We start from the raw sequence: 27,598 nt of genomic DNA, 5'->3' as shown, positions 1-27,598 counted from the left end.
CAGAGTGACCTTTGGGTTCTTGGTCACCTCCCTGACCCAAAAAACAAACAAACAAAAAAAAAAAAACTAAGAAAAAAACATTTTATGTGTGGTTCTCCTCTGATATACCCCAGGAATGACACATGAAAAATAGAGAACAATCCAAGGGGTGGAATGGCCCAAAATATGATAATTTATGTTAATTATTTATGAACATCAAAGGAACAGTCAAACAGCTGGAAATCTTGTATCTGTCATCAAAAGGACTGAATTGCTATCCAAATTCACCTGTACTGTTGTTAGAAATACTAGAAACTGAGCTTGGGTGCCCTTTTGGACAATTAGCTAATTACTTAATCATAATTAAATTAAGTATCACCATTATTGAAAAGAAACCTACCTTTACCATAACCCATAGAACTTCAAACAAATACATATTAAATAAGTATCAAATTAAGGAGGTGCTCAAATAACATACAAGAATCCTAAAGAGGTTGTAATTATGCAAATATGGCTTAAATATGAAGTATCGTAATTTCCTGACTATAAGCCACTCCTTTTGTTCACATGCTTTGAACACTACCGCTTTTACAATGATGCAGTTAATTTTTGGATTTTTACATGCTTTTTCATAAGTCCAACTACGTCAATTGATGCTGTCAATTTATTTCCTGAAAGCTGCGCTCCTCACGCTCTTCATGTTGTCTTCCGTGCAAAACATGGAAAACAAGAGTGCAGAAATGTGTCAGAGCCCAGAACTGCTAATTTACAGTTTTCCAAAGAAAATCCTTAGAAATGTTTTTTTTTCCTTGAGATTAATTTCTAATTACTGTACATTTTGAAGTTATAAAAATGCTTCTTACATTACAAAACTTATCATTAATAGATAGATAGAGACTTTATTTGTTTATTTATTTACTTTATTTATTTACTCTCACACAAGGTTTGGGTATATTGGAATTCTTGTGCAGAGCTCTCGAGTAAATATAAATATAAAGGTATAAAGGTATGACAGCATAAACAGGATACCTGGTGCACCTAAAAAAAAATATTACAAAGTGCCAGGTTAGGGGATAGACAATATACAAATAATGAATGTTTGAGTTCAGTAGTACAAATATTTCGTGAGGTGAAAGATGGAATGTACCATTCAGTGAGGCGAAATTACTCGTTCCATTGAAAAAATGTAAAACATTCATTATTTGCTTTATACAATGGCTAAAATACTTCCTTGTCATTTGATATTATATTCATTTATATTGAGCAGAAAAGGGACTTACATTTTGGTGTGTCACTGCTGTGTGTCTAACTTCCTCCGAACACCTCTTCCTGCCTCCAGATGGCTTACAGCTTAGTGGATTAGTTTTTTTTGTGTTTTAGAAGAATCATTGTCTGTCAGTAAAACAAGCTCCGCATGTTTAGCTAAATGTCGCCCCCAATGGGCGGGGTTTGCAGCATGCAATGGTACAAAACGGATGGAACAAATTGCACACTAAATGCAACGCAACACAAATGGGATGAATAATCTGTGTCACTGATGGAGGTGATGAAGGTGGGACCTTATATGTAGACAGGTGTATGCCTTTTCAAATCATGTCCAATCAACTGAATTTACCCTAGGTGGACTCCAATTAAGTTGTGGAAAAAGGATGCACCTGAGCTCAATTTTGAGCTTCATGGCAAAGGTGGTGAATACTTAATGTACATGTACATGTGATTTTAGTTCAGTTTTTTGTTAGGTTTTTTTTTTTTATGTATTTGCAAAAATAATAATAATAAAAAATACTTTTTTCACATTTTCTTTCTTGGGTATTATGTGTAGAATTTTGAGGGGAAAAATGAATTTCATCCATTTTTGAATAAGGCTATAACATAACAAAATGTGGAAAAAGTGAAGCGCTGTGAATAGTTTCCGCATGCACCATCAGCCTTGCTGTGTTTCAGCACCATGGACAGCAACCAGCACATTTCAAAAAACAGATTGCTGCCTGCTGGGAGAGCCCATTTGCTCCACATGTATGCTATTTCAGTGAAGTCCCTACTAGGTTTAATTACAGTGTTAGTATGTCAGTGCAGTTGTAACTACAGCCTTATTACGGTCTTACTGTGTCTTGATTCGTTCATCTCCTCACCACGTATTTTTGGAACATATTCAAATTTCAAACACTTCCTCCACAGTCATGAAGACCAAACCACGTCCTTATCAGTTTCTGCTGTGTTCGTACTATGATGTCCAGGTTCTTACTGAAGCCATTAATTTTTTTGCTGACTTAGTGGAAAGGAGGCTGATTGTGACCAGGATTTAACATTAGATAGCTTGTCTAAGTAGTCTAACTATTAACTATGAGAGTAAGTGTAGAAAAAAAACATCATGACCAGTATATGGGCAAATACAGGACAAAATATAGAACAGAAAAGTAAATCCAGAATTTCTAAGAATAAATAGAATATTTGGCTTGGGATGGTGTCACAACATTTTGTTGGTACTGTAAAGTAGTGATGGCTGAGTCACATTACTACCTTGAAACATTTTGGAGCCTATGAAACACCCTTGTTTCATACATTCTTATATATTCTGCATGAAAGGACATCACCACGATATGGACCAAAATATACACCATGGGAAAGTATTCAAGAATGTATAGAAGGTAGCTCTGGAAGGTACCAAAAGTTTTCAGTTGTACTGCAAATTGGTGAGGCTTTGAAACACCTATGTTTCAAGCGTGCGTGTGTGTGTACGAGGTCTATTAGAAAAGTATCCGACCTTATTATTTTTTTCAAAAACCATATGGATTTGAATCACGTGTGATTACATCAGACATGCTTGAACCCTCGTGGGCATGCGAGAGTTTTTTCACGCCTGTCGGTTACGTCATTCGCCTGTGGGCAGTCTTTGAGTGAGGAGTCGTCCACCCGCTCGTCGATTTTTTTCATTATTTAGGAATGGCTCAGAGACTGTTGCTTTGTTTGATAAAATTTTTTTCAAAACTGTAAGGCACAACTGAGTGGACACCATTCATTAAATTCAGCTGGTTTTTGGTAAAAATTTTAACGGCTGATGAGAGATTTTGGTCTGGTAGTGTCGCTTTAAGGATGGTCCACGGCGCCTGACGGCGATCTGCGCTTCGAGGCGGCAGCGTCTCGCCGTTTAAAGTTGAAAACTTCCACATTTCAGGCTCTGTTGACCCAGTAAGTCGTCAGAGAACAGAGAACTTTCAGAAGAAGTCGGCATGAGGAGTTTATTCGGACATTCCATTGTTAACGGTCATTTTGTAATGAAAGAACGTGCGGGCAGAGTCGCATGTCGGGCTGGACCCGACCGCGGGGGGTCGCGGCAGGAAAAACACCTCCGTTGGAAATCTTAACGGGCAAGTTGGAACATACCCAAGCTGTTAAACAATTTCTCAGTTGCTCACTTGTTGAAAGCCATCAAAAGCCGCCTGAATTCTACAAATGGTTTTCAACACGGAGGTGTTTTTCCTGTCGCGGCGCACACAGATTTGCCGAGTCGTCACGGAAACGACTCGGCGAATTTGCGCGTACGTCTTTCATTAAAAAAATGTCCTTAAACAGTGGAATGTCCGCATAAATTCCTCATGCCGGCCTCTTCTGAATCTTCTCTGTTCTCTCACGATGTCCTGGGTGAATTAAGCCTTAAATTAGGATGTTTTCAGCTCGAAACAGGCCGACGACAGCGCCTGGAAGCGCTGCAGGACGTCCCGCTCCGTGGGAAGTCCTTACACCGACAGAAACACCCCATAATCTCTCATCAGCCGTTAAACTTTTCACAGAAAACCAGCTTAATTTCTCGAATAGTGTCCACTCGGATATTCCTCACAGGTCCAGAAAAAATTTTGATAAAGCAACGCGCGCCGTCTCGAGCAGCGTGTGAAACAAAGGAATTCAACCGAGAGGGCGGGACCACATCTCACTCAAGGCCTGCCCACAGGGAAATGACGTCACCGACACGCGTGAAAAAACTCACGCATGCGCACGAGGGTTCAAGCATGATTGGTGTAATCGCATGTCATTCAAATCCATATAGTTAAAAAAAAAAAATAAAAGGGTCGGTTTATTATCTAAGAGACCTCGTATTTTAGCAAAACAAAACACAAGCCTTTTCATATACGAGGTCTGTGATAAAAGTAACAGACCTTATTATTTTTTTCAAAAACCATATGGATTTGAATCACTTGTGATTACATCAGACATGCTTGAACCCTCGTGGGCATGCAAGAGTTTTTTTCACGCCTGTCGGTTACGTCATTCGTCTGTGGGCAGTCTTTGACTGTGGAGTCGCCCACCCTCTCGTCATTTTTTCATTGTTTAGGAATGGCTCAGAGACTGCTGCTTTGTTTGATAAAAATTTGTTGAAAAACTGTAAGGCACAACTGAGTGGACACCATTCGATAAATTCAGCTGGTTTTCGGTAAAAATTTTAACGGCTGATGAGAGATTTTGGTCTGTAGTGTCGCCGTAAGGACGGCCCATGGCGCCTGATGGCGATCTGCGCTTCGAGGCGGCAGCGTCTCGCCGTTTCAAGTTGAAAACTTCCACATTTCAGGCTCTGTTGACCCAGTAAGTCGTCAGAGAACAGAGAACTTTCAGAAGAAGTCGGCATGAGGAGTTTATTCGGACATTCCATTGTTAACGGACATTTTGTAATGAAAGAACGTGCGGGCAGAGTCGCATGTCGGGCCGGACCCGACCGCGGGGGCCGCGACAGGAAAGACACCTCCGTGTTGGAAACCTTAACGGGCAAGTTGGAACATGCCCAAGCTGTTAAACAATTTCTTACTCACTTGTTGAAAGCCATCAAAAGCCGCCTGAATTTTACAAATGGTTTTCAACACGGAGGTGTTTTTCCTGTCGCGGCACACACAGATTCACCGAGTCGTGTCCGTGACGACTCGGCGAATTTGCGCGCACATCTTTCATTACAAAATGACCTTAAACAGTGGAATGTCCGCATAAAGTCCTCATGCCGGCCTCTACTGAATCTTCTCTGTTCTCTCACGACGTCCTGGGTGAATTAAGCCTTAAATTAGGATGTTTTCAGGTCGAAACAGGCCGACGACGGCACCTGGAAGCGCTGCGCGACGTCCAGCTCCGTGGGAAGTCCTTACACCGACAGAAACACCCCCATAATCTCTCATCAGCCGTTAAACTTTTCACCGAAAACCATCTTAATTTCTCGAATAGTGTCCACTTGGATATTCCTCACAGGTCCAGAAAAAAGGCTGATAAAGCAACGCGCGCCGTCCACAGCGGCTATTCAGACAAAGAGATTCCGACGGGCGGGGTGGAGCACTCCTCACTCAAGGCCTGCCCACAGGCGAATGACGTCACCGACACGCGTGAAAAAACTCACGCATGCGCACGAGGGTTCAAGCATGTCTGACGTAAAAACATATGAATCAAATCCATTTATTTTTTGAAAAAAAATAAAAAGGACCACTTTTTTCATCACAGACCTCGTATGTATGTGTGTATATATATATATATATATATATATATATATATATATATATATATATATATATATAAAATCTTTTATTTATTTTTTTTTAATGATGCCATCTAATCCCAAAATGAAATGGCATCCATATGACATAAAATATTCTAATCCAATTACATTTTTTCCGCAAATGTGATTGGTTAGTTGTGTGACATATCAGGCGTATAATATCTGTGGAACGGTGGCCAAAGATGTATTACTCCGCACCCTGACAGGTGTTCTGAAGAGATGTCATTACTGTTAAATATCATTCCTGTCCTCCGTGTGCAACTGCGCACGCGCTGTATTGTCGGGACGTGGAACTGTCGAGACGTACAATTCGTCAGAACACCGGCTGCGTGTGCTGTTAGCTCAGAGTGAGAGAAAGTCGCGTGCCGCCGCCACCGCCAAAGTGGGTGAAGCTACCATATGAAAGTATTGATGTGGATTGATACAGAATTACCATTTCACATTTGATGGATTACTCCACGCCCTGACCGCTGTTGGAGAGATGCTCGCTGCTTCACGGTAAGCCTCCCCGACCAAATTACCTACAGAAAAATAAACTGTGCAAACGATGGAATTGGATTAGAATGGGAATAACCCCCTTGTGTCTAATGATGTGCAGACATCCATGCTATTATACAGTTGAACATATCCGCAAAACTACTTTTTAATATCTGTTTTTCTATTCATTCAGTTGTCATTAAAATACTAAAATGTACAGAACCCAAAGGGTTCCCACACTTTTTTCATGGAACACTGCATTTTGTTGATGAAATTGTAAAGCCTTTGCTTTGCAGATTCTACTTAAAGGGTGTTGGGTATGCCCCTGGGCTTCTCTTGTAGGGGTCCAAGTCCAAGGTGTCAAAGGCGTTTTTGTTGGTGTTGCAATTCCCAGGATGCTTTTGGACAGCTCTGTTGATAAGAGAAATGACAGCTGTAAAAAAATAAATAAATAAAGTAAAATAATAAAAAAAATTGAATTGAATTAAAATCTTTATTTCACACTTCCTAAAAAGGCAGCATGTTGTAAGACTGGTCTATGCCTTGCTACTACGAATGTTTAATTTCTCTGTCTTCTTTGGATTTCTGCCATATGAATATCTTGGCTCAAGAGAAGAGTCCCGGCTCTTTAATTCTTACAGCAAAACATTCACTAAATGTATATATACAGCGTGGGGTGAATTTGATTGTTTTTTGTCCAGTTTTGGGTGGGTTGTGGTTGAGTTCCAGGTAGTGCTGTCACAATTATTACAATATTCGTCAATCGCGATTATTTTTCATATTCGTGATTACCGTGAATTATTTATTTTATCCACAAAGCATAACACGACTCAGAATCTGACTTCATTGTGCTGCAGCCTCACTCTCGTCTTAAGGCAGGACAATAACATGGAGGCTGAGGAGAGATCCGTCCTGCCGTTTGGATAAGACGGCCGATTAAAACAGTGGCCGTCTTCTTCAAAAGCCGTCTAAAATGCGGAGCTGTCGGTGTGTGTGTCTGTGCGGAGTCAACAGGCTGCACTGGGAGGGAAGGGGTGGGTGACGGAGATTCCTGAATGCAGGCGCAACATGTTACAGTCTGAGAACCATCATTGCACCGCGAGCGCGGAGCAAAGAGAGGATTTTAACCCAAGTGAACATGTAAAAAAAAAAAACAAAACGTGAAGCTGCTTCTACTTCTCTCTGAACTTTCTCTAAAGGTGTGATTCTGCCATTACCGTCCTATTCAAACCATGTGCGCGTTGTATGCTGAATTTATGAGATCATGAGATGAAATAAACGGTCATATAGCTTTAAAAACATATTTAAAAAATGAGAATATATGAATGAACTGAGCCATAAAAAACAAAAAACCTTGACATGGAGAAGCTGTGGTGATGTTCAGACACACAGATCACAAAAAGTAGGTGAGAACTCTGAACTTTAACAGCTGTTATTTTCCAAAGGTATTTATTTGTTCAATCTTGAGCTTAATGCAGTGTTTAAGCACAAAACGTGACTGATGAGGAGAAACAATTTCAGAAATGCAACAAACAACCACAATTCAGAAAAAGTTGGGACTGTATGTAAAATGAAGATAAAAATAAAAATATTGCACCATTCCCAGTTTCTCCACTCACATAAGCCAAACGTTCTTCCAGAGTTGTGTAATTATACTACAATAGTAGAATATAAAGAATGGAAAAAAAAGAAAAAAAAATAGACAATATATTCATCAATCGCAATTATTTGTCTAACAATTAATCGTCTCCAGAAATTCCTAATCGTGACAGCCCTAGTTCCAGGTTTGGGTCCAGGTCCAGAACAAGGCTCTCTGGTTTCTCACCTACCCCTCCTTCTTTGTTTGTCCGCTGCTCAGCCTCTCAGGACTCCTTTAGAAATGAGATTCAAATCTCAAAGAGAAACCTCCTGGTAAAACCTTTTTGTTTAATTTGCTAAATCTTCCAAATCAACACATAATTAAAACTTTATTCATTCAAGTCCTTTGTCCTTACCCACATGCAATCCACACTATAATTGTTTTTTCTTACACAAAGGTGTGCCTAGTCAACCCTGTCTTTTGTGACCTTTGCCCTCTTATCCTGTTTCGTATTCCAGTTTGCTCCCATTCTTCCTGGGCTAGAGTAAGCACTTTGATTTCAAAGTGCAGCATCAACCTTCAGTGTTATCTTTCCCTTTTTATCAGCTTTTTGTTGTGCAATGGGTTTAACTTTTGGTTGAATCATAGCAGTGTCATGTCGTATATTACTGCATATACTGTACACACTTTATATTGAAAACCTATTAGCCCTCTGACTGCACATCGAGTTGATCAAAGAAGTAATATGAATCATATTTTAAACTATTGTAATTTGTTGTGAACAGGTCTTTTTATTTCATCCTCCTGTTCTTCGATCTATCCTTTTTCTTCTCTTATTAGTTGGTGTACGAGTTCTTCATTCGTTTCTTGGAGAGTCAGGAATTTCAGCCAAGCATTGCCAAAAAGTACATAGACCAGAGGTTTGTCCTACAGGTGAGTGTTTGCATGATTTTCTGATAGTTTAAAATGTCATTGTTGAACGTCATTTGGACTTTCTCTCTTTTTTTACTTCCGTGAGCTGTTTTGTTTTGTGGCTTTCCTTTAGTCTTTTTAAAAATCTCACTTGGTTTTCATTACATTTCCTCTCTGCCCCCCTTGTCTCTTCCCTTTCTGTCTGCATTCCCTCTCCTTCTCCCCATTCCACTCAGCTGTTGGAGTTGTTTGACAGTGAGGATCCTCGTGAGAGAGACTACTTGAAAACAGTCTTGCATAGAATCTACGGCAAATTCCTAGGGCTGAGGGCTTTTATACGAAAACAGATCAATAATATTTTTCTATGGTAAGTCCCACACATATATGCACTCACTTACTGGGACCTTTTTGTTTGTTTGTTTGTTGTGTCTTGTATGTATGTATGTACAGTAGTGTTCAGAATAATAGTAGTGCTATGTGACTAAAAAGATTAATCCAGGTTTTGAGTATATTTCTTATTGTTACATGGGAAACAAGGTACCAGTAGATTCAATAGATTCTCACAAATCCAACAAGACGAAGCATTCATGATATGCACACTCTTAAGGCTATGAAATTGGGCTGATAGTAAAAAAAAAAAAAAGTAGAAAAGGGGGTGTTCAGTCAGTGAGTTCCTCAATTTTGTGGAACAAACAGGTGTGAATCAGGTGTCCCCTATTTAAGAATGAAGCCAGCACCTGTTGAACATGCTTTTCTCTTTGAAAGCCTGAGGAAAATGGGACGTTCAAGACATTGTTCAGAAGACCAGCGTAGTTTGATTAAAAAGTTGATTGGAAAGGGGAAAACTTAAACGCAGGTGCAAAAAATTATAGGCTGTTCATCTACAATGCCCTCCAAAGCTTTAAAATGGACAAAAAAAAAGACACGTGGAAGAAAACGAAAACAACCATCAAAATGGATAGAAGAATAACCAGAATGGCAAAGGCTCACCCATTGATCAGCTCCAGGATGATCAAAGACAGTCTGGAGTTACCTGTCAGTGCTGTGACAGTTAGAAGCCGCCTGTGTGAAGCTAATTTAGTTGCAAGAATCCCCAGCAAAGTCCCTCTGTTAAATAAAAGACGTGCAGAAGAGGTTACAATTTTCCAAAGAACTCTTTCTAGTTGGGCTGGGATTTGAACCGAGGATCTTCTGGTCTCAAGCCCAATGCCTTAACCACTAGACCATCACCTCCCCTTTCATTAAATTTTGCTGGTGATCCGGATTCTGGATCAAGATTTCCCTTTATATAGCCTTTGAAGGATTACGGCAGAACTACTTCAGATTCTCACCAAATTTGCACCACAGATAGATATTGGGGCATGAAAGACTCCACTGAATTTTGGAGGTGATCCAGATTGGTGGACATCTGAAAACACTGATTGCTCTTGTTTATAATGCTGCCTACCTATCCCTCGTGCACAAATCCCCCCCCCCCCCCCCCCCCCCCCCCCCCGAACACCTCACAGTTTGGAAACCACTGATTTATATTAACCCAGTGATATTCACTAATTATAAAGCTGGATTTTATTTTATTGTTCTCCACATCAGCGGCGCAATGTGGTGTGCCGCGTCCCAGCTGCTCGCACTGTGTTCCTGCTCGCACAACACCATCGCGTGCACAACACCGTCGCGTGCACTACACCGTAGCAGCGGGTTCGTTCACACCTGCCCGTTGGCTCGATGTTTTCATGGTTCACTCATACAAGCTGTTGGTTGCTGTTGGCCGCTGATTACGAATGTGATGATTCAGGGCTGGAGGTGTCAGGTGTCCTCAGGAACGCTGCAAGCTGTTACCACGCGCTACAATTAATGGCACGTGTTGCTGGAGAATGATCAGGAACCATTACGCACAGTCAAGAATAAGTTTCCGCTTGTTGCGCGCTATTGTGGGTAACAGCGCATCGCTAAGTTCTGTCATGTTGTGAATGAAGCAAATTGTCTCCCCTCACACTCCAATATTCATCCATCAGCTGTTGAACAGTTCAGATCGCTCTAGTTTGCTCCACAGCAGAAGAACTTTGTGACTGCATGCTTAGTTGGGCTCTCTGCTGTGGAGTGGCACAGAGAGGAGGAGGAGACGGAGAGAACCAGATGTGTGGCTTCACGCGGCTCTCGTCTCACTCGTTTTCCCAAACATCAGGCACATGCAGCAGGTGGAACACCTGCAGGAGCACACTGAGGAGCATTGGAACTAAACTTTTAGCCGACTTGGCATCACTGTCCTTCAGCATACTGCAGCAATGAAACTGAATGCTGTATAGCAGGGTTTAGTTGTGCGCACGTCAGAGAACGCTGTCACGCTCTATTAAGGATCATCACTAATTAAGACAGATCAACACGCTCAGTTGCGACCTCCACGACATGAGGCGAAATGAGGGTGGTGCGTGACATTCGTGGAAGATTTTTTGACAGCCAAAAACATGCTCCATGAAAATCACGAATATCACGCACCAACACGCACTATTAAGAAACCTGTTCAGTTGCGTTAAGACACATTAAGAATGTCAGGAATGTGCCAAGAATGATGCAAATATGACATTCGTAACGCATCTTGCCTATGTGTAAACGCACCATTAAGAAGCAATTGAACAGGTGTACCTAATAAAATGTGTGTGTGTGTGTGTTTAAATGTGCATCACAACAGTTAAACACAGGTTAACTTGATATCTGTTCTCAAATGTCTTTTCTTTTATATCTACTTTTCATTCATATATATTTTTAGTTACAAATCATATAGTTTTGTTGTTACGTGTTCAGGCTTTCAACTTTTTGTCAGTCTGTCTGTGTTTTTGTGGTTTTCGCTCACTTGTGCCAATTCTGTGACCCTTTCTGTCTTCTGTAGTTTTGTTTATGAGACGGAGCACTTCAATGGGGTGGCTGAGTTGCTGGAGATCTTGGGGAGGTATGTAGAGGCACCACACATTTGGGTTCTCCAGTATGACACTATCTGTCATACATTTGAGTTCACACTTGTTTTTATTAAAATTTTATTCTTCTGCTGCTCTCTCTCCCCAGTATAATCAATGGTTTTGCTCTGCCACTGAAAGCAGAACATAAACAGTTTCTGGTCAAAGTGTTGATCCCTCTACACACTGTCAGGAGTCTGTCCCTCTTCCATGCACAGGTAATGTGCAGACGTATGTGTGTGTATGCACGTGTGCGTGCTTGTGCATAAATATGCAGTATAAATGTATAAATATGCATAAATATTTGTTGGAATGTGAGACATTCACATGCAAATAAAAAATGTATTCCCCTCTGTCAGTTTATAAGTGCAACACTTTTGTTTGTGCTCCCATTTTTCATGAGCTGAACTCAAAGATCTAAAACATTTTCTATATATACAAAAGACAAATTTCTCTCAAATATTGTTCACAAATCTGTCTAAATGAATAAATGAATTTATTTGTCACACAGACTCAACAATAACAAAAACTCATAAATAGGACAATTTAACAATGAACCTGTGTGACCGCAAAGGCTTATAATCACCCACCCCTTTTACCACAAAAGTAAAAAGTATACACATGCACATATTTAAAACAGCAAATGCCAAGCACAAACACTATAAATTAATCAATAAACAAAAATAAAATCCAAACACAACCAGACAAACAATAGTGCACAATCCCCAAAAGCAATAACAAAAATCTATAAAGCTAGTTCATCATATTATAACAAGTAATTGTATTGTTCTTATAGAGCCTTTGAAAGCCGACTAAGGTGCCAGATAATGTGATGTTATCAGGACAATTATTCCAAATGTTAACACCTTTAACAGAAATGTAATGACTTTTTTTTTACAGTACTTTGAATCTTTGCCTTCTCAAATACTAATGTTCCTCTCAAATTGTAGCCTGGACTCCCTCATTTTAAACAGATCCTGGACATGTTGAGGAAAAAGTATCTGCATACATGAGCTACAATACCATTCAAAAACAATACTTTTAATTATGTACAATTCAATTCAGTGCAATACAAAGATAAGTGCCTATACATTTCATGAGGTCAGTCTGCCTAAATATTTAATCTGCTTTTAAATTTGCTGACTGGAAATATTGTTGAAAACATTGAATTATGTAGTTCTACTGAGCACTTACAAAATGTGGACTAAAAATGTGTTCAGAACTTCAACAGATATATTTTCCTTCCTAATCAAATGAATGCTATGAATGAATGCTACAGGTCTCATTTATTATGTTTATATATTGATTTCTATTCCTACCTTTCCAAGTGTGTAAGGACTTACTTTTATAGTGTTCACACAGTTGCATTTCAAGGTCATTGTAATGGCAAAAATCAAGGAAAATGCTCAATTTCAGTGTTTAATTTTTAAAAATTTTCAAGGCTTAAGGGGTTGTGCCACCTTCCTTAAGGACACCCCATGGACATGGCTGAATGCTTTCAGACTTTTTCATTTTGTTAATCGCATGCCTGCTAATCATCTCTTAATTTCTTTAAAAAAATCATCTTGTCATTATGGGGTGTTGTGAGTAGAAGGATGAGGGGAAAAAATGAATTTTGGAATAAGGCTGTAACAGAAAATTGTGGAAAAAGTGAAGTGGTGTTAATACTTAACAGATGCACTGTAAATGTTTCATTAGTTACACCCCTACTAATCGTCGTAATTAGAGGTTTACTGGTGCACCTGTGATAAATGGAATGCATTTGTTACACTTTTTTTTTTTTTTTTTACATCTGATGCAGATGCTCAAAGCAATTCACAATTATGCTTTATGTTCTCCCATTCACAAATACAGTAGTGTTCAGAATAATAGTAGTGCTATGTGACTAAAAAGATTAATCCAGGTTTTGAGTATATTCCTTATTGTTACATGGGAAACTAGGTACCAGTAGATTCAGTAGATTCTCACAAATTCAACAACACCAAGCATTCATGATATGCACACTCTTAAGGCTATGAAATTGGGCTATTAGTAAAAAAAAAAAAAAGTAGAAAAGGGGGTGTTCACAATAATAGTAGCATCTGCTGTTGACGCTACAAACTCAAAACTATTATGTTCAAACTGCTTTTTTAGCAATCCTGTGAATCACTAAACTAGTATTTAGTTGTATAACCACAGTTTTTCATGATTTCTTCACATCTGCAAGGCATTAATTTTGTTGGTTTGACCTCTTCAAGTATTTTGACATATCCAAACTGAAACAATTTTACTCTCATCAGTCCACAAAATATTCCTCCATTTCTCTTTAGGCCAGTTGATGTGTTCTTTGGCAAATTGTATCCTCTTCTGCACGTCTTTTATTTAACAGAGGGACTTTGCGGGGGATTCATGCAAATAAATTAGCTTCACACAGGCGGCTTCTAACTGTCACAGCACTTACAGGTAACTCCAGACTGTCTTTGATCCTCCTGGAGCTGATCAATGGGTGAGCCTTTGCCATTCTGGTTATTCTTCTATCCATTTTGATGGTTGTTTTCCATTTTCTTCCACGCGTCTCTGGTTTTTTTTTTTTTTTTTGGCCATTTTAAAGCATTGGAGATCATTGTAGATGAACAGCCTATAATTTTTTGCACCTGCATATACGTTTCCCCCTCTCCAATCAACTTTTTAATCAAACTACGCTGTTCTTCTGAACAATGTCTTGAACGTCTCATTTTCCCCAGGCTTTCAAAGAGAAAAGCATGTTCAACAGGTGCTGGCTTCATCCTTAAATAGGGGACACCTGATTCACACCTGTTTGTTCCCCTTTTCTACTTTTTTTTTCCTTTTCATATGAGCTGTTTTTTTTTTTCTATTAGCCTTTTTTTCATAGCCTTAAGAGTGTGCATATCATGAATGCTTGGTCTTGTTGGATTTGTGAGAATCTACTGAATCTACTGGTACCTTGTTTCCCATGTAACAATAAGAAATATACTCAAAACCTGGATTAATCTTTTTAGTCACATAGCACTACTATTATTCTAATCACTACTGTATCTACACTCATGTTAAGGTGCTGTAATGCAAGGTGCTCTCCTGTACACCAGGAGCAACTTGAAATTTAAGGACCTTGCTCAAAGGACCTCTCATCACAAGCCCACCTCTCTAACCTGCGGTGTATGTTTGTGTGTGCATGTGTGTGTAAAGGTAATGGACCTTGCATTTAAAGGGTAGTAGCTGATTAACCTTTTAAATGCGCAGATCGGACAACAGCCAGCCCAGAAGTGGTTCATTGGTAGTGACTACTCTTTATTTGTTTTTGATTAACATGTTTTTCTGTTATGTACAGTTGTTTTTTTTTTTGTTTGTTTGTTTTTTTGGTAATCTCTGGTTCCTTTCTCTCCAGTTGGCGTATTGCATTGTACAGTTCTTAGAGAAAGACCCAACATTAACAGAACCAGTAAGTATCAGTACATTTTTATGTAGCTTTTGAACTGATTTGTTCTCTTCTTCTCCATTTGGGTTCTGTTTTATTGAGGAGAATGAGGGAAGAAAGAACAAAGGCAGAAAAAAATTCCTCAATGATTTTCTTTTTTATTGATGTTTTTGCATCTTTTGCGTTTGATAAATTGAAGCAAAATAAATTTCAAAAAAATTTACAATTGAATCACACATTTCAGTCATTGATCACTGCTTGATGCCTCTGAATTTTTTCTGCTTTATTGCTATGAGCAAAATATATCAACCTACTGCTAATGAGTTGTAATTTCTTGAAGGTTTACAATAATTACCATTTTATCTTCAAAGCAACGAGTCAATGTGACACACCCAACAGAATCATTATGAAGTTTGGCTGAACTAAATAAGATAATGCTGGATACGTTTTTCCTCAAAGTAGACCTAAACATGACCCTTTTAAAACATCACATGTCCAGAATCTGCTGCATGTTACAGGACAGAAAAGTAGTAAGGATGGGTATCGAGAACCAGTTTTGCTCAAAAATCGTTAAGAAATTATTCGATCCGCTGACATCAATAGTCTTTTTGCTTAATTCCCTTATTGGTCCTTCAGAGTGGCCGCTGTTTTTGATAATGTTTATCAGGAAAATGATCATTTCTCTATATTGATTACACACACCCTACAAGGGGTGTGTAATCAACCGCTTCTGCAGTGCGGCTCTGCTTGAAGCTTGAACCAATGAAGCAGTGCTCAGACCCGCTGTTTCGTTGGTTCTCTGCTTCACTGCTTTTCAGAAGCGGCAAGTCTGCTTCTTAACCCCTCTCAAAGCCATTTAGAGATGTCAGTCATGAGTTACATTTGTGTGGATTAAAGTCAATAACTGAGGCGAGAATCGTCCTCCGTTACATTCACACAGCTCCAAATGCTGCACAGCTCTCTGCCAAGTCATGTTAGAGTATGGCCGGAATTAATAACTTCAAAGCAAATCGCTGTTTTAAATCAAATGACACTTCTTTCCAAACGTTGTAATACAAACAATAAACTACAATCGACCAAAATGTTTTTTTTTTTTTTTTTCCTCCCAGAATGAGACGTCCTGCATTCTTTATGAATTACATTGATGGTGACTTGTAACGCAGCCGGCTGAGCTCAGCTCAGAGTCTATGGAGTTACATTTATGCCATTAATGTCTGAAAGGAAATGCTTTTGACTCGGTAAATAATAATGTTGTTATATAATACTCAATAAAATACATAGACATACAAAACCTGTAAAACATACTTTTAGTACACAGAAAATCCACAAGAAGTATTGATAAGGAATCGGATCGATAAGCGGAATCGATAATGGCATTAATATCGATAAAATCATATTAATACCCATCCCTATAAAATAGCATGGATTAGGTCCACTGACGAAAGGAGAAATAGAAATAGAAGTGAGGTGCTTCGGTTAACATTAAAATAACAAGTCAACAGGCAACTTTTCTAATGTTACAATTTTTAATGCCTTAAAAATGCTGTGTAATGAGGTCTGATTTACCTCAAATAATATATATATATATATATATATATATATATATATATATATATATATATATATATATATATATATATATATATATATATATATATATATATATATACAGGCTTTACCTTTTACTTTTTTGACAGGAAAAGGTTGGAATCATTAAAAGTAATATTATACAACCCCAGATCCAATGAAGTTGGGACGTTGTGTAAAATGTAAATAAAAACAGAATATAATGATTTGCAAATCCTCTTCAACCTATATTCAATTGAATGCACCACAAAGACAAGATATTTAATGTTCAAACTCATAAACTTTATTGTTTTTGTGCAAATATTTGCTCATTTTGAAATGGATGCCTGCAACACGTTTCAAAAAAGCTGGGACAGTGGTATGTTACATCACCTTTCCTTTTCTCAATAAGCATTTGGGAATTGAGGACACTAATTGTTGCAGCTTTGTAGGTGGAATTCTTTCCCATTCTTGCTTGATATACGTCTTCAGTTGTTCAACAGTCCGGTGTCTCCGTTGTCATATTTTGTGCTTCATAATGCACCACACATTTTCAGTGGCCGACACGTCTGGACTGCAGGCAGGCCAGTCTAGTACCTGCACTCTTTTACTATGAAGCCACACTGTTTTAACATGTGCAGAATGTGGCTTGGTATTGTCTTGCTGAAATAAGCAGGGACATCCCTGAAAAAGACGTTGCTTGGATGGCAGCATGTCTTGCTCCAAAACCTGGATGTAACTTTCAGCATTGATGGTGCCATCACAGATGTGTAAGTTGCCCATGCCATGGGCACTAACACACCCCCATACCATCACAGATGCTGGCTTTTGAACTTTGCACTGGTAACAATCTGGATGGACTTTTCCCTCTTTTGTCCGGAGGACACAACATCCATGATTTCCAAAAACAATTTGAAATGTGGACTCATCGGACCACAGCACACTTTTCCACTTTGCGTCTGTCTATTTCAAATGAGCTCAGGCTCAGAGAAGGCTGCTGCGTTTCTTGATGTTGTTGATGTATGGCTTTCGCTTTGCATGGTAGAGTTTTAACTTGCACTTGTAGATGTAGCGACAATCTATGTGAAGTGACAATGGTTTTCTGAAGTGTTCGTGAGTCTGCGCGGTAAGATCCTTTACACAGTGTTGTCGGTTTTTAATGCAGTGTCACCTGAGGGATTGAAGGTCATGGGCATGCAATGTTGATTTTTGGCTTTGCCGCTTACGTGTAGAAAGTTCTCCAGATTCTCTGAATCTTCTGATTATATTATGGACTGTAGATGATGGAATCCCTAAATTCTTTGCAATTGAATGTTGACATTGTTCTTAAACTGTTGTACTATTTTTTCACACAGTTGTTCACAAAGTGGTGATCCTCGCCCATCTTTGCTTGTGAACAGCTGAGCCTTTTGGGGATGCTCCTTTTATACCCAATCATGACACTCACCTGTTTCCAGTTAACCTGTTCACCTGTGGAATGTTCCAAACAGGTGTTGCTTGAGCATTCATCAACTTTCCCTGTCTTTTGTTGCCACTGTTCCAGCTTTTTTGAAATGTGTTGCAGACATCCACATCAAAATGAGCAAATATTTGCACAAAAATAAAAAATTCTATCAGTTTGCACTTTAAATATCTTGTCTTTGTGGTATATTCAATTGAATATAGGCTGAAATCATTGTATTCTGTTTTTATTTACATTTCACACAACATCCCAACTTTTCACACAACGTCCAACTTCGTTGGAATTGGGGTTGTATACACTTGTGCTCAAAAGTTTACATAACCTGGCAGAACTTTTTTTTGCCATTTTTCAGAGAATATGAATGATAACACCAAACTTTTTTCACTCATGGTTAGTGATTGGGTGAAGCCATTTATTTTCAGAAACTGTGTTTACTCTTTTTAAATCCTAATGACAACAGAAACTACCCAAATGACCCTGATCAAAAGTTTACATACTCCTGTTCCTAATACCGTGTATTACCCCCTTTAACATCAGTGACAGCTTGGAGTATTTTGTGGTAGTTGTAGATGAGGCTCTCTGATGGTAAAGCTGCCACTTAATATGTCTTGGAATTTATTTACATCAGTTACAAAGAAATACAAACAGTATGGCATTCTATGGTAACTCTGCATGGAGTAAACAGTTCTCAAAAACTGAGTGAAGAAGGAGAACCGTGAGGAAAGCCACCAAGACATCCAGACAACCCTGAAGAAGTTATAGGCTTATGTGGCTGTGATTGTAGAAATTGAGCACAGTCGAAATTTTGCATTTTGTATCACCACTCTTAAGCCTCGGTCCCACCGAATAATAAGCCATGAATAATGAGCCTAGCATGGGTGTGTCAGATTATTTGAATAATGGTCCACATTTTAAGCTGTCACGTACCTACTACTAAGGCTCCTCTATGTGCCTCTCTGTACCTCGCATGTGCCTCCAGTGAGCCACAACCGACCTGTCATTTGAGCGCCGTCCAGTCTCGAGTGGCTTGTGTTGCCGCTTGTGATCCATGTCAAACATAGTCCAAAAAAAGACGCTGCACTGAGTGACTGCACGCTGCCGCAACTGTGGTTCACTTCCACTGTGGATCACTTTAAAAAAAAAAAAAACTTTATTTCTTCCACGGCTTACAGTCACTGTGGTACAACTTTTAACTTTGTGTTATGGCATAAACAAAGATTTCCACTGATATTTATTATGTGTAGTTTTTGTAATGTATCCTCACCAAGGTAACATGACATAATGCAGCTTGAAATTAAACTTGTTTTGGTGAAATGGTGATTCATATTTCAGAAGGGCGGTAATGGCTAATGGTCCCTTAGTGCCTGAAATAATGGACCATTTTCTCCATCTATAGTGAGCCCTTCTCAGAAATTAGTGGGCCTTTTATTTATCTGTTGTAAGAGTCACAACATGAGCCAGTTCAAGTTGAATATGCAAATTAGATATTTTGTTATTTGATATTTCATGTCATTTGTTGTTATACATAGGTCATAAATAATGTTTAAAAGGTTAAAGGCACATTACAGGGATTTGAAATTTCCACAGAATTGTGGATTTCCATGCTTTCATGGTGTAACTAACCACAGTTTCTCCATGATCCATACGGACAGCACTTCTGAATCCAACCATAAAAAATAAATAAATAAGTCTATGTTAACATGAAGGACAAAGTGTTGTAGTCAAATTCAGTCACTTAATTGTTGTTAAAATTAGAATCAAGGAATGAAACACAAAACAAAGAGGAAGTGATTGCAAAAAGAAAGAAGAGTAGCAGAGAAGAGGAGAGTGGAGAAGCAGAAGAGCACATTTCTGAAACATTTTTAAACTTGTATATGCAGACAAGATACTGTTCGTTTTCATTTAAACAAAGGCCTTTTTTCACTTTGACCTGTGGAGAAAACTGATTGTCAAATCTCTGAGTTTTATGGTCGCCTTACCTTGGAGGCACTCTGGTGGATCTGGAAGGTTTTGTACTTGTGTTGTTTTCTAAGTAAAAGGAAGACTCTAAAATCAATCCTAGGTGAAACATTGAATCACCACTTATTTATTTTTACGTTCTTGACACACATTGATCATTGTTGTCTATGAGCAATAAAGAATTAATTTGCCTCTTCAGTGAACCTAAATCTTAAGCTGCGTTTACACATATCGTCAGAAGTCACGAATGCCACGAAGTATACATTCTTGGCTGCCGATCACGGGGCAGAGGCGTCAGGAGTCCTCAGCAACTGTCGCGACCTGTTACCACGCGTTATGATTAATGGCACATGCCACTGGAGAATTGTTATGAGCCATTATGCACTGTCAATAATATTGTCCTGGGCTATTGCGCGTTATTGCACACAACAGCGCATCGTTACACTCTGTCACTAATCTGTCAAGAATGTTGTGAATTTGGTGAATTGTCTCCACACACACCCCATATTCATCCTACCGTCAGCTGCTGAACTGTTCACATTACTCCAGATTTCTCCTCAACACCAGATGAATCCACAGCAGAAGAACTTTGTGATTGCTTGCTTAGTTGGGCTCTGTGCCATTGAGTTGCACAGAAAGGAGGAGGAGGAGACTGATAGAGCCAGACTGGAAGAAGCTCAGACTGGTTCTCCTGGTCATCAGGCACAACAGCAGGTGGAACACCTGCAGGAGTGTCCTGAGGAGCACCAGCGAGGCTCCCTGACACTTGCACAATGCCACTGTTCTTTACTCGACTTGACGAGCTGCATGTAGTGTTGGCGAGTAGCTCGCGTAACATTTCATGACATTTATGCACGACACGTTCAGTTTACACCTGTTAACGACGATTTTACTCTCGTGCACGACACAGTGCGTGCAAGTGCATCCATCAAAGTTGTGCAAATATCAGGGGGCCTTATCAGCATGCTCAGTTGCAAACTCCACGACCTGTGGTGAAATGAGGGTGGTGCGTAACATTCGTGGAAGATTTTTTTTTTGACAGCCAAAAACATGCTCCACAAATATCACACACCCACACGCACTGTTAAGAAACCTATTCAGATGCGTTAAGTCATGTTAAGAATGTCAGGAATGTGCCATGAATGACAGAAATATTACATTCGTAATGCGTCCTGCCTATGTGTAAACGCAGCATTAGAGATCAGGCATACTGATAATGCTGCAGTGTGAGCTACCAGTGCAAAAATATTTTCTGCAAAAATGTATAGGCAAGAAAACTTGGAAACATAATTATTAGGCATTCTAGTAATTATTAGAATTCACAACTTTCAGCTGTGAATTTGCAGGTCAAATGCTAAAAAGGTAACTGCATATCCTGTTGAATTTCACATCTGTATGAATTCCCTTTCCTCTTCTTTTAGGTCATCAGAGGCTTACTGAAGTTCTGGCCAAAAACCTGCAGTCAAAAAGAGGTGACTGTCTTTTGTGGTCCTTTATTTTTTCTTTTTTAATCTTTTTTCTTTTTTTAATCAGACATGAAGGTCTCAGGGCAAAGGATAGTTCGCTTGTTAGAGTGTCCCCAGCATATAGTCAACCCATCCAGTCTGGTCTGTTTAACGTGTCTTCTGTTAATCAAAAACACATTGAGGGAGCTTTTCCCTCTGCATTTAACCCATCCCAGTTACAGTTAGACACAATCCAACCACTAGAAGCAGTGGGCAGGCCTTAAATAAGCATGTTTTTGATTGTGGGAGGAAACTGGAGTGCCCATGAATTGGTCAATGGCTTGTGGAGTGGGTAAGGTCTTGATCACATTTCCCAATACCGGTCCTCAGGGACCCCAATCTTGCGCATTTTTCATCTCTCTCTGCTGTGTTGTAAGTTGATTAGCCCATTCAGATGTGCTCAGCCAATGAGCTACTTGTACAATCACTTCTGCTTTACACTTAATACTGCTCCCTTGTTTCTGGTCCAACAATAACATTCTACACCTGCTGCCTGCAAGAGTTTCTAAAATTGAACATCAGCAACGTTCATCGGATTTGCAGGTCGACAAACGCGCCAGCCAGCAATTTAAATCAAAGATTTTAATTATGTTTTGCCACATGTAAACAACCATAAAGTTAAGGAAACAGTTACTATATTTAAGTAATGTAAACATCAAATGCTTGGTTTGACTCATCGTTCTGTTTGTATTTCGTCTTGTTAAATTCTCAACATTAAACTAAAATGTGTGCCCGAAAGGTTGCAGACAGAAGCAGAAGCTTACAATATTCCAGAATGCATTCATTTGGTTCCATTCAGTTCCATGCCCAAACAGTTGGTGGCAGTAATGTTGGTTTGCAAGATGCCATTAATCTCCAAAGAAGAAAGGTTATTTGTTTTGGGAGTCCTTTTTTTTTCTTTTTTTTTTTGAGGACTGCGCGGTGGTTCCTCTAAATGATTTACTTTCTTGTGGACAATAAAAGTTATGACCTGCGTATTTCTTCGGTAATGATAGTAAGTGGTGTTAACGAGTGATGCTTCCAGCTGCTAAAATGCTAACGTTGTTAGCGTTCAGACGAGAGTTTAACTGTCTCACAAGACTGTGTTTGAGCAACGGACAAAAATTTGTCTGAGGTGAGTGAGTAATTGAAAATGATACGTGACATTAGTGCTCTGCTTAAGTTTTCAGCTAACATTAGCTTTTAGCTGCAGGAAGTCGCTGAGTGAAGGGTGAGACTAAAGGCCCCCTGACACTTGTATGACTTTGATCAGTGCACTTGCACACACATTGTCGTGACGATCCCACCCACTGTGTTGCCAGCTGGACACCGTGCTTTGTTCCACTGGCTGCCACACTCTGTGTGCTGGACAATGCGTATATAAAATAATTATTTCGTAGTGGATTAATTATTTTCTCTCCAAATTGGCTGTTGACAACGGCTCTAATCGCTTCCGGAATCATAGAGGGCTGTTGCAGCTGCAGCTTTTTATCTCACACAGGCATGCTGAACGAGGTGGAGAAAGCATTTTGAACCATCTAAAAAGGTAAATATTTGTCATGTTTATATTGTAATAGGTTGGTAAAACAGTTGCATGTTCATTCCTTGTTATGAACACTGTAAAAGTATGTTCATGATAGATTTAACATCTTGTTATAATCGTTCAGACAAGCTTTGATGTGGTGCGCTGAAGCTTTCACACACACTCATTCAAAGTGTTTAATTGTTTGTGTGTTTGTATGTTCACGTAATTAATGCATACTGGAGATTTTGAACATTTCAAAATTTTCTTTGCGCACATGCACGATGCTGCACAACGTTTACGAGTTTACTCTCGTGCATGGCACAGTGTGTGCAAGTACGCGGATCAAAGTCGTGCAAGTGTCAGGGGGCATTAACGCATGGGTTGAGTGTGCAGTGTCAGCACAAACCATTCGGAGGATGGGGTGTCAATGGTAGGTGGCGGGTATGCTGTGGTCGAAAACGACCATGAAAGTAAAATAAAAAATTACCTCCCTCATTGGAAAATTGCCCTTGTAATATGAATTAACATAAGTTTATGGCACTCAGTTCATGTCATTCTTGAGGATTCACAGCCCTGGTTCTTATTTTCTGAAACTTGTGTCCATTAGCAAGACAAGCTTTTTTTTTTTTTTATTGAACACAATAAAACAGAATATAGAAAACCGACATCTCCTTGTAGAGACTATACACTTTCATGCAATACAAGTGTTGTCCAAATTCAGAGAAATATAAAGTAAGAATTACAAAACAAAAAGAAGAATGAAAATGCAAGGACTACTTAGAAAGGAAACATAATCTTGGGTATAATTCAAATAAGCAAGAAAGGAGATATATCTTCACAGACTTTTCTAGCTATTTTGTTGGAGCAGCAAGACAAGCTGCACATGCAAGCGATAAGTTCTGAAGTTCCTGGCCCGGCTCGGTTCTGCCACAGCATACTCACAGCACGTCCGACGTGATGGTTTCCGCTGACAACCCCATCCTCCGAATGGCTTGTGCCAACACTGCACTCTTAACCCGTGCGTTAGTCTCACCCGAGTGAATGTTTTATATACGTAAATTGTTCAACGTATTTTTATTTTTACTGAATAAAGCTACACAGTTTTTTAATTGTTGCTGCCATAACTACAAGAAAAGTCTTAACTTTAAATAGCTTAGATTTTATCTATCAAGTAATCAAAAAAACAGCACAGCGCTATTTCATATTTGTAAGCAATCAGTAGCAGACAATGAAGTTGATGCAAGTTTTTTTTTTTTCTTCCATTTTCACCATTTTAGGGTTTTTTTTTTTTTTGACTCGCCAATGCGAGGTAGTGGGTTGTACCAACAAAGCGGGAAAGAAAATTAAAATCCATCATGACACATCAAGAGAATTATACATCACATCCATCAGTATCATGCGTTACTTTGGAGGAAATAATCAGCAGCATGGCTTGTCCTGGGGCAGGCCAGCAATTAATATATAAGGCTGACTGTGCGTGTGTTAGCTATGCACAGCCACATTAATTAAGTAACCGACACAAAACTTGCTGTGGTGACTGGGGGCACCAAGGGGGAGGTCACTGGGGCCCTTAGGTTGAATGCGTATGTGTGTTTTAATTACAATCACAACTTGCTCACTGGAGCCTTTATTTTCGCAGTTCATGTGGTACTCAGGTCAGGTAGCAAGCATCACACGTTATGTAGTAGCGACTGACAAGGGTGCACTTTAATTAGAATCCGAATGGGCCAGCACGCACTGCGTGAGAGTTAAAGTGTGCGTTTTTTGCAATTATGCCTCCCAAGAAGTTGCACGGACAGTCACTGAACATGGTTGTGCTAAATCTGGAGACACCATGCTTTTCACATGGTCAGCTATATGTACGATGCTCCCAAGTTGGTTTCCCTGATGGACTTTTCATTTGTGCACCTCAGGGTCACACTAAGAACATTATATATCCCGCAACATTGCAATGCTCTGAATGGCTGATTTCTGGTCTGCTATTTTCCCATATCTGCCCGGTTACCATGACAAGCGGTCTGGAACGTGTATCACATTTGTTACAAACCAGAAAGTTAAAAACACGATTAGAAAAACCAAGTCGGACATGAACATACTCCATAAATATCAAAACGCACAGATTGAAAGCTTACCAGCTAATGACCGGCCATTTGTTATCAAGTTCTTCATGGAAGTGAAGCGAACAGGTCTGACGACGAGCAGTCAGTGGTTTTTTATGTTTGGGTGATACCATAAGTTCACGTGTGTTTTATATATATATACCCGTAAATGTTGCTGCTCGGTCTGTACAGGAAAATATCAGACTGAGGTGTTGACAGTACAGACCGAGCATTAGCGAGGTCCGTGCAAAAACAGAGGTTAGTTAATAATCCTTTAATATGACCTTTTTTTAATCATCATTCACTTCAGTCTCATGAATGCCACAAATTGCTCTATGAAAATGAATGATGACAACATACACACAATGTAATGAATGTTACAATACCTTAACTAAAGTGACATGAAATGTAAAATGACATGGCTAAAATTCTTCTCTGTTACCTGTGCGTAAAACGGGTGACTCAATGAGTAGGTTGTCTAAATCAATTGAATTGCATAGGTATCTGTGTTGTAAGGAATGTAAAACCAACTACAGCATTTTGTTTTTTGGACTGTATGACTAAATCAGTCTTCCTCCCATTTTGCTGTCCAGGTGATGTTTCTTGGGGAGTTGGAAGAGATCCTGGACGTCATTGAACCTACACAGTTCGTTAAGATCCAGGAGCTGCTCTTCAAACAGATCTCCAGATGTGTCTCCAGCCCTCATTTCCAGGTTCGTCAGTATTAAACATCACTGTTTTCGTTGTTGCTTATTCTATTGTGACCTCATGTACAAAGACTTGCGTGGATTTCCTACTGAAACATGGTGTACACCAAAACCCAGAAACTGCCATAAGCACCAAAAAAAAAAAAAAAAAAAATCAGACATACCAAAGTGTGTGTACGCATGGATCAAAGCACGTTTGTTTGTAGCTTCCACTGATCGTGGAATTGAGTGCACATGCAGAAGTACCAAACTTCTCCCTGTCCATGCCCTTATTTAAATATGCAAATAGATTTGAATAGTTCCTGGGACCTGGGGATTCCCCTCCCTGTCCGGAATGATCACGGTAAGAAAAGGAATGCGAGCTCCAGATGACGCAAATGAAGTGGAGATATGCAGGGATACTTTATTTGGTACCCTGTCAACCAGCATAAACATGAAGCAGAGCACACGCACTGAATGGGCAGTGGCTGACAGCGTGTGACATCACAGCTATGCACGTGTTTATTGACAAATACTGAACACAGGGAGAGAATCGGGGGGCCTGTTAAGAAGCTCAAGTTTCACCATCAACAAAAAAATTATAATCATAACAATAACAAAAAAACATATGTTTGAATGTGCACATGCCCAAATGCGCATGCGCTGGATTCATTCAGAACAACTACACAAATAAACTACTTACTCATTGCGCATGTGCCAGACAGGGGCACGAAATATGGGGTGACACGGGGGAAGTCTGTGGGGGTTTATTGTTAGGGGAAGGGAGAGAGTTACATTATGGTTATGGTTAGGTTTAGAAATAGTAAAATTAAAAAAAAAACGTGTCATGGAAATGTCAGTCATCTTGTGATGGGAGCATGAAGAGAAAGCGTGAGACCGGGCTGCTCAACCATGCTGTTAGACAGGATGGATGAGTCATGCGTTGAACCAGTCCAGCTCGCCACAATGTTAGTTAGATGCATTTGCGCATCACGTATAATTTGACCATCGATGGAATCAAAGGGTTTCCTATTAACCAAAACAAATTCATCATGTGATGGTGCCTTTATCGCAATATGTGTGCAATCAATAGCTCAGATTACTTTAGGGAAACTGGCTATCACTGCAAATTGCACTTTAATGTTGGAATATGATGTACCTGGACATTCGCATGATGTTCCACACTCCTAACCGATCATCCAGCTTCCGCTGGAATGCCCCTGTTGCCAGGAAACACAAAGTGGTCAGCACCTTTGTGGGCACAGACAACCCCTGGCTCCTCACCTTATTGCACTCTATGGCCGGCCACACTTCTGCTCACAATTCCAGTAACACTGGCCTTGGTAACCGAAATCTGCTTATGAGCCGATTATTGTCACTTGAAAGTAAATCCTCGCGTTCCCTGAATACACGGTCACCTCAGATTGCACCTTTTGCAAGGTCATCTAACAACGTGAATGCAGCCATTGTTAATACCGTTTTCCTCATCACTTTGCACATGCTTTTATATCCACCTATATAATTGCAAACACGTGGGTGTGTTAATTGTTCATCAGTGTGTCTCTGATGTGCACATCACTCTGTTGACTTCTTGTTTTCACAGTATTAATTATTTCCCAGCATCGCTGCTACGTGTTGGCAGTGGAACAATAGCTGTAGGAACGTGCGTACGCCAGCCTTGATTTTTGTGTGGTGCACCGCACATTTCCACAGTCATTTCACTTTTGAAACATCTTAAAGTTAGCGTGGAGATGGACATACGGCACATTTCTTGTGCGTACTCAGTTCAAATCCCACCGTGGCCGGAAAATCACTAAGGGCCCTTGGGCAAGGTCCTTAATCTCCTAGGTACTCCCAGTGTGTAGTGAGCACCTTGTATGGCAGCAGCCTGACATCAGGGTGAATGTGAGGCATTAGTGTGTGTAAAGTGCTTTGAGCATCTGATGCAGATGGAAAAGCGCTATATGCAGTAGTGTTCAG

At 39.6% G+C, this 27,598-nt stretch overlaps 1 protein-coding gene across 2 annotated transcripts in view; it reads left to right on the top strand.

The window, feature by feature from the left end:
- ppp2r5eb (protein phosphatase 2, regulatory subunit B', epsilon) overlaps positions 1–27,598 on the top strand; it is a 156,612-nt gene that overhangs the window by 116,350 nt on the left and 12,664 nt on the right. For both annotated transcript variants that reach the window (XM_034194918.1, XM_034194919.1), the window contains exons 5-11: positions 8,403–8,495; positions 8,711–8,841; positions 11,359–11,418; positions 11,532–11,640; positions 14,808–14,861; positions 21,246–21,296; positions 25,526–25,645. In XM_034194918.1, the coding sequence (XP_034050809.1) occupies positions 8,403–8,495; positions 8,711–8,841; positions 11,359–11,418; positions 11,532–11,640; positions 14,808–14,861; positions 21,246–21,296; positions 25,526–25,645 (618 nt within the window). The remainder of the gene's footprint in view (positions 1–8,402; positions 8,496–8,710; positions 8,842–11,358; positions 11,419–11,531; positions 11,641–14,807; positions 14,862–21,245; positions 21,297–25,525; positions 25,646–27,598) is intronic.

This window comes from Thalassophryne amazonica, chromosome 19 (assembly GCF_902500255.1).
Source record: "Thalassophryne amazonica chromosome 19, fThaAma1.1, whole genome shotgun sequence".
Taxonomy (NCBI): Eukaryota; Metazoa; Chordata; class Actinopteri; order Batrachoidiformes; family Batrachoididae; genus Thalassophryne; species Thalassophryne amazonica.
The sequence above is the reverse complement of the archived record's forward strand: the minus strand, read 5'-3'. Positions and strand labels throughout refer to the sequence as shown.